Source organism: Gossypium raimondii, chromosome 5 (assembly GCF_025698545.1).
Source record: "Gossypium raimondii isolate GPD5lz chromosome 5, ASM2569854v1, whole genome shotgun sequence".
NCBI lineage: Eukaryota > Viridiplantae > Streptophyta > Magnoliopsida > Malvales > Malvaceae > Gossypium > Gossypium raimondii.
In genome coordinates, this window is record NC_068569.1 from 22,109,058 (window position 1) to 22,123,750 (window position 14,693).

The 14,693-nt window shown below is 31.6% G+C and overlaps 2 protein-coding genes across 4 annotated transcripts; both read right to left on the reverse strand.

Annotated features, from left to right (window-relative positions):
• Positions 1–2,710: 2,710 nt before the first annotated feature.
• LOC105770653 (uncharacterized) lies at positions 2,711–5,872 on the reverse strand. The gene is made up of 5 exons (XM_012591959.2): positions 5,735–5,872; positions 4,792–4,991; positions 3,876–3,977; positions 3,151–3,202; positions 2,711–3,068 (listed from the first exon to the last, which is right to left on the reverse strand). The coding sequence occupies exons 1-5, from the start codon at positions 5,823–5,825 to the stop codon at positions 2,956–2,958; spliced, it is 558 nt and encodes a 185-aa protein (XP_012447413.1). The 5' UTR covers positions 5,826–5,872; the 3' UTR covers positions 2,711–2,955.
• Positions 5,873–8,079: 2,207 nt separating this feature from the next.
• Positions 8,080–12,526, reverse strand: LOC105770656 (agamous-like MADS-box protein AGL11). Of its 3 annotated transcripts, none has more exons than XM_012591962.2 (9): positions 12,256–12,526; positions 11,329–11,538; positions 9,500–9,581; positions 9,311–9,372; positions 9,128–9,227; positions 8,990–9,031; positions 8,849–8,890; positions 8,420–8,577; positions 8,080–8,285 (listed from the first exon to the last, which is right to left on the reverse strand). In XM_012591962.2, the coding sequence occupies exons 2-9, from the start codon at positions 11,508–11,510 to the stop codon at positions 8,282–8,284; spliced, it is 672 nt and encodes a 223-aa protein (XP_012447416.1). In that variant the 5' UTR covers positions 11,511–11,538; positions 12,256–12,526; the 3' UTR covers positions 8,080–8,281. The 3 variants fall into 3 exon arrangements, with proteins under 3 accessions (XP_012447416.1, XP_012447415.1, XP_052486931.1); XM_012591961.2 differs by having other exon boundaries at positions 11,329–11,529; positions 12,256–12,523; XM_052630971.1 differs by lacking the exon at positions 12,256–12,526 and having other exon boundaries at positions 8,990–9,227; positions 11,329–11,514.
• Positions 12,527–14,693: the final 2,167 nt, after the last annotated feature.

Here is a 14,693-nt window from a genome sequence, read left to right on the forward strand (position 1 = left end):
ATCCGACATTTATTTATTGTAGCTCTTCAGATAGAAACGATGATTAAAATGGAAATGAAATGGTTGAAAGGTATGATCATGAATTGAATTGTTGTGTTTATAGTCCGAACATTATTTGAATAGTATATGATGTATAATGAAATAGTTTTATATGTATTTGAATTGAGTTTCAAGGTTTTGTTGCAAATGGACTAACCCCTTAATGTACTTGTTGACGTACATGAAAGTAACAGGATCTCAAATGATTTCCATGTTAGTCTCAGCATGTCCTAATTGTTTAAATTATTAATTGATCAAGGTAATGTAAGTAAAATTTTATCTATGAACTTACTAAGCATACTAAATGCTTATTCTATTTCGTTTTCTATTTTTTATAGTTGGCAATTTGCGGATCGGGAAGATTGGATCAATGCAGAGCTCACACTATCCAGTCTTCGTTTTGGTAGATTTTTATTCGTTCCGAACTTGGTTATGTGACATGTAAATAAGGCTTGTTTTGTACATATGTCTACTTTTTAATATTTTGAGTTTGAACTAGGAATAATGTGAATGCTTGAATGCTTGTCGACAAGTATATAAGTAAGGCTGTTGGGAGAGGGGCATATATATACATATTTGATGTATTGAATGTGTAATGGTTGAACCAATGTGTTGAGAATGTTTGGATATGTGATGCTTGAGTATAGATGTTATCCTAAGTGGTAGTGATTTTGGAACCTTAAATGGTGTTAAACTTAATTAGTAAATGAGTTGTGTATTAAATGTGCACTTTGGCATTTTTGTCAAGTAAAGGTAGAAGCTTAAATAACATGTTGGTTATGTGTAGATTGAATTTGAAATGTTAAGAGGTTTGGTATGCCTTGTTTGAGTGATTGGTGAATATATATAAGTTATTAAGTCTACCAAAATGTTCATTATATATGGAATAGCTTGTATGGTTTTGTGGTTGGTTAAAAGGATGAATCAACATGTGTTTAGATTGGTGATTGGTGAATATATATAAGTTATTAAGTCTACCAAAATGTTCATTATATATGGAATAGCTTGTATAGTTTTGTGGTTGGTTAAAAGGATGAATCAACATGTGTTTAGATTGGTTTTATGCAGGTTTGAATGGTCAAATGTGCATCATTTGAGCCATTAGATTGGTTTAGCATGAATTAGATACTTAATGGCATATTCTTGCACCACACGGGCTGGCATACGACCATGTGTCACACACGAGCTGACAACACACTCATGTGAGTACTGTAGACTTGGTAACTTTTGTTCCATACTGCCTTAGTTAGTTACACGGCCCAATTGCACGACCATGTGACTTTTGGTAGAATTGGTGTTTTACCCACGTGGTCACATTGAGTTACACGGTCTAGGCACACGGTTGTGTTACCCCTGTTTTACACTTGCCATTCTTTTTTGTAAAAATTTCAAAATAGTCCCCTTTTGATTTCGGATCAACTCTAGAGATTTCGTAAGCTCAATTTTGACTTGTTTTTATTTGTAAAGCATGATTTGTGTGTATGTATGAGATTCTTAAACGTTTAAATTGATATTTTGATTTAAGATTTGCATGCAACTATTTCGTCGTTTGTTGTAGCATCATATAACTCGGGTCTGACAATTAGAATGGGTATAGGGTGTTACAATATATTTTATACTTAAATATTTTATTTAAATTCTTTCAATATCGAGAAAACCTTTAGAGTTGATCGAGTAGTTCGATGTTTAAACAATCTAACTGTCTCATTTTACTAAAGGGTAAACTATGACATTAGTCACTAAATTATAGGTAAATTTTTGTTTTGATCACCTAACTAAAAAAAAAGTTACAATTTGATCACGGAACTATTCGAAAGTTTTCATCTAAATCACTAAACTATTTAAAAATATATATTTAAGTCATTGGACTATTTTTTTTAAAGTTCTGCCAGTGAGCTCTATGTGACGATTTGACAATCGATATAATGGATCAGTATCCATTGATAAGTAGAAGAGCATATGTTAGATCCAAATCAATCTAACGGTCAATGTTGAAGATCGACGAAAAAAACTGTTTGAAATTTAGTTCGCAGATTCGTGATTTTCAAAGTTGTTTCATGAAAAAAATTAAACTATAGAAAAAAAATGAAGGTTTTTGATTAGTACATGCAGTGTGAGCAGAGAAAGTCATATAGTATCGACTTTAACAATTTAATGACTTAAATGAAAACTTTAAAAATATTTTAGTGACCAAATTGTTACTTCTTTTAATTAAATGATCAAAACAAAAACTTACCCATAATTTAAAAACTAATGGTTTAATTAAACTTTCACTAAATCAGGGGCCCATTGCAGAGACATTGGGTCCATTTTTGTCAATCAAAGAACTGGGGATTATTCCAGCGCCCAATTCAATGGGTGTACATTGTTACAATTGCATGAATTGAACAAAAATTTGATTCGATTTTATCATCAGTAAAATGTGTTTATGGATGGATAGTAAAATCAGAAAGTCAACCATTGGGACGGATAGTAAAATCAACTCCAATAAAACATAACTATTAAAAACTTTATATTAAAATAAGTTAATTATATTTATATTTATAATGTATATTAAATAGTAATAAAAATAACTAATCAAAACCCATTAAGTAATAACAAAAGACTTATGTTGAAATAAAATCCAAATTGACATCAAATTTCGAGTTCAATTCTTGCATATGAGATGATATTCTAGAAACCCTTTTAATACATCATATTTAAAAACAAAGGAATATATCCATGTCCAACACACCTAAGTTCGAGTAAGGAGTAACATAGTTGTACAACACTACACTTTACGCACTTTATAACTACTTGAAACAGATCTAAAATTGATTCAATATCCATAAAACTACATATTTCCAACTCATTCTGCTGAGTTTAGCTTTCTCTTGAGAACTAGCAATCTTACCTGTATCATTGCCCCGATAAACTTCAAGAACCTCCATGACGAGAGTATAGAACAGACCGATAGATGGTGGCAACATGGAGAAAACCGACAAGTGCTATAAGAAGATCATCCAAAAGGCCGACTACCCCCAAGATAGCTGTGATTTGACTCCAAGCATTTACAATATCAAGCAACGTTTGTTACCAAATGAATTTCTCAAGATAATTCAAGTGACATACCTTCAGGAATAATATCTATGGGGCTGAATACGTAGATGGCACTTAAGAACATCTGTGCACAAAGTAAATTGATAAAAGAGAATTAGTTTCCATAAATGGCCGAGGCAATGAACTGAAACATAAGTAGAACAAATTGTTCATTTTCCTCTAAAAGATATAATTTAATGGCAACATAATGTTTATGTCGTAACAAATTCAATTACAACCTTTTGATGCTTGAAAATCGCATTAGGCATAAATGAAGGCATTCAAGTGGTAGAGCTTGATCCAACTCGACCTTGTTTATTATACTGTGGTCAAGCTTAAGTCCAAATCTAGGCTCATTTAGAAAATTAAGCATTAGTACGAAGCTACCATATCGTTAAATAGTCTCCAATTACAGGTATTTGATATAGGAGTATCAGAACACCCTGACTCCCTTCTCATTCAATATTTTAAATTTGCGGAGTCAGCTAAAAAGAATATAGAAATAGGATACAGAGACATGTAGAAACTAAACATTCACAAATGCTCCATGGCCATGCTTACAAGCATAAAGCCACAGATTCTGCAATAAATCTAAGACATCTGGTAATTCAAGGGGAAAAAAAAAAAAACTAAAAACAAAAGGCTCCATAGAAATCAATAAAAAATATCATCATATGAAAGCACAAAAAAACAGAGAGAGAAAAAAAGAAGAGTAATTCTCCAATGAATGTAGATGTGATGAGGTAAACCAACTTAACTGCAAGATATATACGAGCTCTGATAACAAGAGGAAGAGTTCTTTGAGGATCTGTTATTTCTCGTAACAATCTGCGAAGCAGAAAAGGAAGGTCTTGCAGTCTCTGCACACAATAAACCCGGAATCAGATATCAGATTAGAGTAGCTCTGCAGAAAAGTCAAAAACATTGGATGTCTTAACAACTGTCTACAAATTTTGCACTGATAGGTCAGTCCTAGGACAAATGAGTATGATGCATATAAATTATAAGCGCAAGAGAATGTTAACACCAAGAAAGTTTGAGTGGCTAGGTTATGTACAGATTACTGGAAACAAACTTAAAGTTTAAACATGCAGATCTGATAAGTGAAACAAATAAGTTACACCAGAAGTTTTCATGACATTCCTTGCATAGGCCAGAAAGACCCATTCATCCAGTCCTCATTTTATGTTTATTTATGTTAGGGACTACCAGTTTGATCATCCTCGCAAGTTTACTTTAATTTTGAAAGTTAAGATTATTACTGTATACCACAGTGTTATCAATTATGAGCAATGTAGTCACATCTAGTTCTTACTTCAAGTCAAAACAATAGTGACACTTTAAAAAAAAGGAAGAAAGAAATCCTTATTATCCAGAAATTTGATACCTTCTATTCCTTGATCAAGAGCATATTTGAATGAAATCAAATTAAAAGAAATAGTCAAAGATTTTTTAATCAATGTATACAATTAGCTTAGGACTCTAATTACAGAAGAGATGAGTAAACAGTTCTACACACTTGTAAGGACCTTGAGCAAGAAAGAAAGAAGATGGAAAAAGAAAAAGAGTGAATAACATTCTGTTAAGTAAATACACAAATTGGAATAAGGCTATGTCACAGAATAAAGCTTGTTAAGTTGCAAAGCAATTCAATAGAAGCAAACATGCACATACCTGAATGAGACCATTGGATTGTCCACCAAAGTAACGGTTGTATTTTTCAACCTTTTCCAGAATCTCAGCAACTGCTGGATTATGACGCTCCCTTAATGAGGCCTCACCAGGAACTAACAAAGTAATCTGACGCCGACACAGAGGGCATTTACAAGTTTGAAATGGGGATCCATGTTGCCAAACAAGCATAATACAGTTACCTAAATAATAAAAGGGAAACAGGTATAAGTATTTCATCACAAAACAATGATTACAAGATACAATCACGAAGTCCAAATTTAAGCAATCCTACAGTCCTAACAACATGGCTTAATTAATGTCATAACTACAGAAAATAAAGGCTTAAAAGCAATGTTACTCCAACTCTTCATTCTTTTCGAAATACCCTTGTACAATGCATATCCAGACATGGGTATGGGGATATGATCTTCCAAAGATCCTCCGAACACATGGAAAAACTTAGAAATATTGAACATACACTTGTACTCAACACACTCGATTCTTAGTAACATAGCTTAAAAGTTTGTAACTCAAGTAAAAGGAAGGTTTATTATGTATTGGAATTGATTTCATTGCGGATGGAGATTGAAAGAGTAGTTGGAAAGCAAAGGTTTATCATATATTGAAGCCATTTTAGGATCTGAGTCAGGGCAGCTGAATCCATCCCTACCTCACTAATTCGAAGAATTTTGACTATTTTCATCTCATTTCAATTGTCCATTTTGCCAACTAATTCAAGCAAATACCGAAGGAACTCTCTAATCCTACGAACCCTAATTTTAATTTGATTTTCTTAACTCTTGTTTAGCTTTTATCTGTCTCCTAACAGCATCAAATAAATGGCCATCAACAGTTTCAAAAAAAAAAAAACCATACACCTGGTGTAGATAAAATAAAATTCAAATTGAACATGTGAAAAAAAGGAAGGTGAAAAGAAAGGCACCGCAGAACCAATGAGAACAATTGGCTTGGCAAGGAACGTTAAAGTATCCATGGCAAATAGAGCAGCAGTCGTTGGGCGGAGGCCCCTCCATTGTCTTTGCCTCTCTCAATTCTGAATTCTAAATTCTGATTCCTTAACATCATCAACTACTGGAACCGGGTTTGGTATAAAAACAAGCAATGGAGTCTCCGTAAAAATCTGGGCCGTAGCCGTACCATTCGCTGAGCCCAATCAATTTCTTAATCACCAAGTATTCGCTTACTTAATACATTTCTCTCGGCCCAATTTGATAAAAATGCTGATTTTTAAAAATGTTTAGGGTTTTGAGCTGATTTCTAATATATTTAGGAAAATAGGTCGATTATGTAGAGAGAAATAGAAAACACGCTGACTTTTTGATGCATGTACGTTTTTTCCCAAAGCGAGTTCGCCACCAACTGTAGCAGCACATTTTCTAAAATTTGTCCCTTTTTAATGCATTTACCCCATCGAACCCGGACAATTTGATAAAAATGTTAGTTTAAAAAAAAAAGTTTTAGACCAATTTCTGGGATATTTAGGGAAATAGGTCAATTTTAGAGAGATGCATTTTCACTAACGTTCAGTAAAAACACGTGCTTAATTTTTACTAACATGAGAATAAATGTGAATATGAGAGGAATCGAATCTGAGACTCAAAGATAAAAACACTAACATTTAACCATCTAACCAAATGAAATAATGTGTCAAAAAATTAGAAAGCATGCATTGTAGGATGCGTTTTTACTAACGTTCAGTGCAAACGTATCTTCTCTCTCCAAAATCGACCTATTTCCCTAACTATCTCAGAAATCGATCCAAAACTTTAATTTTTTTTTAAATCAACATTTTTATCAAATTCGGCCCACCATTTCTCTCTATATTAAGAACAATTTTCCATTTCAAATAAAAAATAAAAAATCATTAAATTGCAGTACCTCTTGGCTACAAATTTTAAAAATTAAAGATAAATTAATATCATTAAATTTTAATTGAGTTGTGTTACACCCAAGAAACAAATACTAGTAGAGATTTCGTTGCAACCTAAACCAATATCTAGCAGACAATAATCAACCAACTTTTAGTGTCTTTTTGGGAAAAATTGTAATAACCATGACCATCAAGTGAATATGCATATAAAATGTGTTTTAGATTTATATTTAATTGCATTTATCTAAAGGTGTTTATGGCGCGAATTTTGATTATATTTTTCATCAACACCTATTTTATTGTTTAGAAATAATAAAATATAAAATTAAATTTATATTAATTTTAAATAAAAAGTATTATTATTTAAACAATAAAATAAGTCATTTAAATAGGCCGAGCCTAATAATTTTTTTTAAATTTGGACCTCGACTCTGACTCATAAACATTTTTACTTTTATCTTCATTAGAAAACTAAATTTATTAAATCTTTTAAATAAAAATTGTTAGAGATGAAATTTGATATTGATGTTAATTGGAATTTTAAAGGAGTTTTAACCATTTTTATTTCTTACCAATGAAAACAAAGGTGGTAATGTCAATGTAAGAAACAATGAAATCAAAAGTTTAAGAGATCAAAATTTCAATTTTTAATGGGTTGAATTAATTAATTTGATAATTAAAATACCGAATTTCCCATAAATCCAACCCAAGACTTTTATATTCATCATTTTGGTTCAATTTTAGTGGTTAGATTTCAAAACTCACAAAATCACTCATGTTTGGACAAAAAAATAGAGAGTAGTTTTTGGATTAAAAATAATAATATTGAAAAAGTTTGCTTTTATTTAAATATTCAATTTCAAATTTAACGAAACTCGGTATTGTTGTGGTTTTTTTTTTACTTTCCCCCAGTTGGAGAGTTATTTCTTCCTTATTTATAAAACATGATTTTTTTGGTGTGACATGTTGGGGAGGTAACTAGATGCCATGCATATAATTCAGGACGACATGTACCCCTTTTAAGTTTGACACGTATCATAAACATGTCTTTCTAATAAGATTCACACCCAGATATCATCATACGTGCTCACAAGGTGGTGAGCTGTGTTCGCATGTCTTCCTCGCGAGGGGCTGATATTTCACCTTATGATACACATTGATATCCCACTCGCGAGATCATGAATGTGCCAATTAGGGGTCGGAATCCGGGTCGCAAGGGTGTGCTGGCATGTTTTCCTCGTGAGAGACTGATACTTCACCTCGCCATGCACATTGATGTCCACCCTGCAATCTGGTTGTGAGATATTCTATAACATATATGATTACTATCCAACATTCAGACTAATATTTTCATTAACTAATAAAACAATTTCAAAAGCAAAATCCAAAAATAAATATATCCAAATTTATGCTTCTTTGTAATTAAGTGATACTCCAAAAACAAGCACACAACAAAAGTAGTCACAGTTTTACATCATACGAACTTCACAAGAGTTGTCATTTCCTTATTTTATTTAACTTTCAATATATAATATAATATGATATAACATATTATATTATGGAAAACACCATTTTCCATATTTGTTTTCTCCAACTCCTCTACCTGCAAGCAATGATCATTCTCATTAGTTCCATACAAAAAATTCAGAGTCAAAATAAAATGCAAACCCCGGAATATGTGCTTGTTTATATTATATAAAATTTAACACATTCGTACGTAAGGAAAAAAAAAAGTACCCAAGATGGAGAATCTTCTTGTCAGAGGGATGGGAGTAAGCAGATGGATGCTCAATGACATTGGGGCTAAAGAAATTGCGAGAGGCTAAAGCTTGAATAGCATTAAGCTCAGGTCCAGTCACCATGTTTGCCTGCTGAAGCCTCTCTATTTCTGCAATCTAAACGTTTTAATATAAAATAAATATCCAAAAGTGTAATTATTTCTTTTTCTTATCCAAACAAACCCTTAATATAAGTTATTAAAACTTCGAAAATCGTCGAGTAATTATCATAGGCGAAGCATTATCTATCCTTACACAAAAAAGCACTATCAAGAAGAGTTCAAACCCCAAATTATGTATCTAGTCGTTAGCAATAGTAAATGAATGCATGTGTCTTTTGAGGTAATTATGAAGGAAGATACAACGTTGTGTGTTGTAATATATTTACCTTGGTTCGGAGACAAACACTTTCATTTTCCAATTCGATTTCCTGTGAGATATAATATATAAATATAGCAAATTAAATTAAGTTATAATAAATGTCGTAAAAATTGGTAGAAAATTGGAAAAATATGTTAGAACAAATCACCCTTTTCTGCAAAAACTCTATTTCAGCTAGCAGCATTTCGTGCTGTTGCACCAAACAGAAACAAATTAAAACATATAGGAGAAAAATGAAATATAAATGAATTAAAGAGAAAAAATAATGAAAGTAAAATAAAGTTACCTTCTTGGACCTGATCCTAGTAATTCCTCTTTCAAGCCTGTTTTCTACCTGCTTTAACTCTTTCACAGTTAAGGAACTCAAGGAATCTCCCATTAGGTGCCTTCAAACAAACACAAATTAAAAAAAATCCAAGTTTTTTTTTAAAAATTTAAATTGAAATGTTAATTTGTGAAAGTAAAGTACCTGTTAGAATTCTGTAACATTTGAATCTGCTGTCTCAACTTGGCTGATTCTTGTTGATAATACTACATAGTACATACCCAGTTAATGAATCACTATACATATACACGTATATGTATCATTCTTTTCATGCAAATCATGCTAACATATGATAGTATATATGATATACATGTATAAGAAATTTATATACACCTGAGCATTGATTTCAGTAACAGTGTTTGTGTTAGAAGTATCTGAGCAAGCCTTCTTGTACCTGTCTATTGTTGATCTTATGCTGCATCAAATAAAAAACAAAATTGTTAAAAAAGGGATGCATATATATATATTCGACTTTTTTTATTTTTGGGTCAATTCTAGAAGTAAATTTCATGTACAAATGAATCAAACACTTCCAATCCAATATGGACATCTACTCTTAGCTTAGGGGAAAAAAATCACATACACTCTTAATAACATGGTATATATTCACACAATTTACATAATCCATGGAGGGCTCAATGTGGAAGGTTGGGTAGTCTCTAAAAACACACCTAACCAATGCCAACCATGCCTTAATGTGTTGCAGTTGCACTTGAACTTGCACATGCATCACATGTATATTATATATATAGCATGTCATACCCTAATTACTCTTTCCTTGGAGAGGCTTTAGATTTTACCTTTTCTATATATTATATATATTGACCTCACGCATGTATAGTTCAAAGACCCTACACGTATACAACTTCATCGGAGACTGTCAATTGCTTGGGTTAGACGACCAAAAAACTGGACTATATATTATTCTATTAAAAATTCAACCTAAAGTTAATTGATGATATATGAAATACCAAATTAACCTTAATATAACATCATAAACAATCCAATATACTAAACAAAAATTGGAATATGATAACACCATTTGACACTGACAATTCCAATCTATTTATGAAAACCACTTAATCTCACACGTGGACAACTTGGGGTTGGATAAGAAGGATATGTTAAACACCACTTGGCATTGCCAATCCCAATCTACTATGAAAACCAATGATCGTTTTAGTTTAATGTTCCATCTTTCAAATCCACCATTGACGACCTAGCAAGCTAGCTCGTCGTATGAAAACCCCCATCAATTGCAAGCGTTGGATCATGAAGGGTTAAAAGTCACACTTAAAATATATATTCATGCATGAATTCTCTAAGATATATATTCACACTTAAGATTATGGTTGTATTTTCATCATAAAAATAAATTAAGCCTAATACTTTAAGCCTTTGTTTTCGAAATATTTTAACCTAAAATATATGTCATCTTTAAACTCCAATAAATAAGTATAAAATATTGTGAAGCAACAAGAATGAAATATCACAAAGATAGCAACATGTTAGAATGGACCGTAATGCTTTTCTTTTCTTTTTTCATTCAACATAAACAAGTAAACAAAAACATTCCCAGACCAATGATTTTAAAAATGGGCATGCATGAAGAGTAAAAGATATCTGAGAATCTTAAAAGAAATAGTACAATGAAAGGCTCTTTTTGTTTTAATAAATCAAATTTATAGTATTTGAAATTGAAAAGGTGAGCATAATATATTCTTGAAATCAGAACAATAATTTATTTTACTTCAAAAATAGTTTAGAATCTTCAGAAGAAGAAGAAAAGATATTAAATAAATGATTTGATGAAGAAGATTACGTTGACCAATGTCCAAAATGAATGGAAATGTAATGGTTTTATAACTGTAGACAAACTGAAGTAGTACTCATAATCTTTAACCCATATTAGGAAAATAGCTTCTGACAACCCCTCAAATACCCAAAATTCTCACCCACTTTAACTTAACATTTGCCTGACTTTCTTCTTTCAGCTCTCGAAACAAAGCTTTTGTTTCATATGAAAAGTTGTTTCAAATCATGTGATTGACATTACACACACACATATATGAATGGCGTGAAAGAAAAACCCAGAAATTCAACCCGAATAATGAAAACAATATGAAATATATAGCATGAAGAGATGTAAATATATATATTACTTGTTGTTGGAGTACTCATACAGACGGCCTCGACTGGAGAAGACAATGAGAGCAACTTCAGCATCACACAGGACTGACAGTTCGTAAGCTTTCTTCAGCAGGCCATTCCTGCGTTTGCAAAAGGTAACCTGACGATTTGTTGTGTTTTCGATCCTCTTTATCTCTATTTTTCCTCTTCCCATTCTCTTTGATCACTTGTACCTGTAAATACTACCCGATCTGCCTGTTTAGAATAATATTTACCTTTTTGGAAATAGATGATAAGTATGAATCAATGAAAATCTGAGAAAAAAAAATGGTGTTTAGATGAAGGAAATTGAGAGTATAAGAAGTAGATCCATTTGTTTTGAGACGTAAATAGAAATAATAAAGACTGAAAAAAAAAAGAAAAAACTTTTGGGTATGGAGGAAAAGTTAGCCATTCCTATTCCCATACCCTAGCTTCAATTCCAAGAAACTTACAAATCTAAAGGCCTAGTAAAATGAAAACAAAGACTTTTGGGTTTTTAATTTATTTCATGGATGTAATATTACTTTTATGGTTGCATATTATTACTCCAAAAAAAAAAAAAGAGCTTAAGTTGAAGGGATTTTTGGAAAGATCTGAAACACAAGTAGGGATGAGTATTCATGAAATATGGAGAAAACCCATCATGTATTTTTGTATGATTATGGTGAAGAAAAAAAGCAAGAAGGGAAAGAAATGGAACAGAACAGATCTTCATCGTGCAAAGAAGTAGAAGGTTCTGACAACACAGATCTAAGAAGATGAGAAAAAAAGAAAGAAAGCATGCATTTAGGTAAAGAAATAAGAGTTAAAAAAAGTAAGTATATACATATTTAACAAGATCTAACTGAGACCAATTGTTTTTGTTTTTCTTCATTAAAAGAAGATGATGAAAAGAAAAGAAACGAAAACCCTCAAACCTGAGGTATTTTGGTAAGAGTTCCGGCCAATTCAGCTTTCGGAAAATCACGAATCCCAAAGAAAGCAAAGTGTTTTGAGAGTATATATTTAATAACTTTCCTCCGAGGAGGGTAGGCCTAAGCTTATAGGTGATATTATAGGGAGGGAGCTTAGAGAGATGGGGTGGGAGACTCACTCAAGTTTTCTGAGTTGGAAAAAGACCTTGGAATTGTAATTTGCCGAAAGGGTTAGAGAAGAGGGTGTAGAATTAGCAAAATGAAAAGAGCTCTGCAGGTGCAAATTCCCACCATTTTTAGCAATGAGGTTTCCATATTTTGTAATCCTTATTTAAAGTCCCTGAACTCACTAACGTGCCCTTCTCGAATCTTTTCTACTGTCTCCATTTAATGGGCGGTGTTTAGACTCAGACTCAACGTTCACACTCTCTATCTTTGCCTTCCATTTCTATGGAGTTAGGGTTTTGGTGCCATACACGTAGTCCTGCACTACGTACACTGTGTAATAATACCCCCACTAAGATTAGTCTAACCCCAGATCAAGATAATATTCTACATTAGGGGACCTGTTGATTTTAGCTTGGTATTAATCTATCAAAGTTTACCAATATTTTTTTAAATATTTATAAATATATTTTAAGGTTTTGTTTAATTTGATTCCAAATGGTGTGTTTTGATGAACTTTTTTGGCCTCAAATTTTTTTTAAAATTTCATACATATAGTTTATTTTCAATTTTATTAATAATATATAATATACATATCAATTACATATATTTATATGAAAATATTATAAAATTTAAAGTTATATATATTTAGTGTCCAATTTTTTAAATATCAAATAAGTAAATATAAAATATTTTCAAATATACTGATTATTAATTATAGATGATTATAAATAAATAACCTAATTTAATAAAAATATTTTATTATAAATGTAATTAGGATAAAAATACTAAAAAATCAAGATAAAAACATTTAGAAAATAAAATCTTAGACCAATTGATAGGGAACACTAAGTATTTGTACAATTAATATTGTCCAATATAGGCCGATCTGAGCTTATAGGAACAACTACCAAAATTGAAGCGATACGATATTGACATCATTTCATTTTACATTAAAATTAATATAGTGTTAGTGTAAGCCTTGCAAGCCAATCGAGGCTTGCTTATATTTGATTCTATAAATATTATTATAGTTTTTATAAAAACTGCTAGATGCTTTTTATTCATGAATAAATATTTTCATATCCAAACTTGTGTAAATAAATCCCAGGAAACATTAAAGACTTTGCAAGAGAATTGTAAGGAAGTTATGCATCATAGCAGTGATTCCTAAACAGTTCCTGGCCATTGTACTTTTTAGATAAGACATCGACAGTGCTCAAAGGTCGGCATATGCAAGCTTCCTTGCATAGGATGCATGAGATCGGCATTGAATTATAAATTTTATATGAGATAAAAGATAATTTTATTATTATACTAATTATATTTTTTAATTTTCCAATGAACTTAGAAGAAATTTTACCATTTAGGGGGGTGTAGGGCCACTTCCTACACTCACTTGCATGTGCCCCAGGATGCATGTAAATGATCATTTAAGTTGAAGTATGAGATACTTAAGGACAATATGTGGGTTTTCAAACTGGTGATAAAAAAAATGTTCAAACATGAGCTTTAACTGTATATTGCGGTAACACTAATGCAATAATATCTCCAAAAATAATGAATCACACTCTCAAACGAAGCATATAAGGCATCACTTTATATGAGAGCTTATTGAATCGAAGAGGGTTGTTCTTCACACATTTGAACAAAGAAAGCATTAAAAATACAGTAGGCTTTCCATCCAACCTGGGGACTTTAGAGGGTCAACGAAAAAAATTGTATCTTTAATTTCATTGGCTATAAAAGGTTTAGAGAGGTAATTGTTAGCCTTGATTTTTAAATGTTTTGATATAACAAAATATTCCCTTAATCAAGTTTTGTAAGATTAATGTTCAATTTTAAGAAATTATTTTCAAATGGTTTTTAAAAATTAATTAAACACTTAAAAATTTGCATAAGTGTTGAATGCTCCCAAAATTCCTTTTAAGTTCATATTTTGGTAAAACTTGGGCTATGGTCCAATACCCTTATTAAGGGTATTGGAACACATGAAGTTAGTAGCTTCAAGGGTATCGACCTCCTTGATTGTAAGTGTCGATACATATAACTATGTATCGAACCTAAGCCTTGTGTGTTCCAAAACCTAGGAGGCTAAATTGTCTTTTGAATACTTAAGGGTATCAAACCTTAAATACAGAAGAAATTAACCCCAAACCAAGATGAATCAAAACACAATCTTAGGGTCTAGTATCTAAGGCTCTAACGACCACATTATTTTAATTAGGGCATTAGAACCTAAAGTCCAAGTATTGGGACATAGCCACTCGCAATTG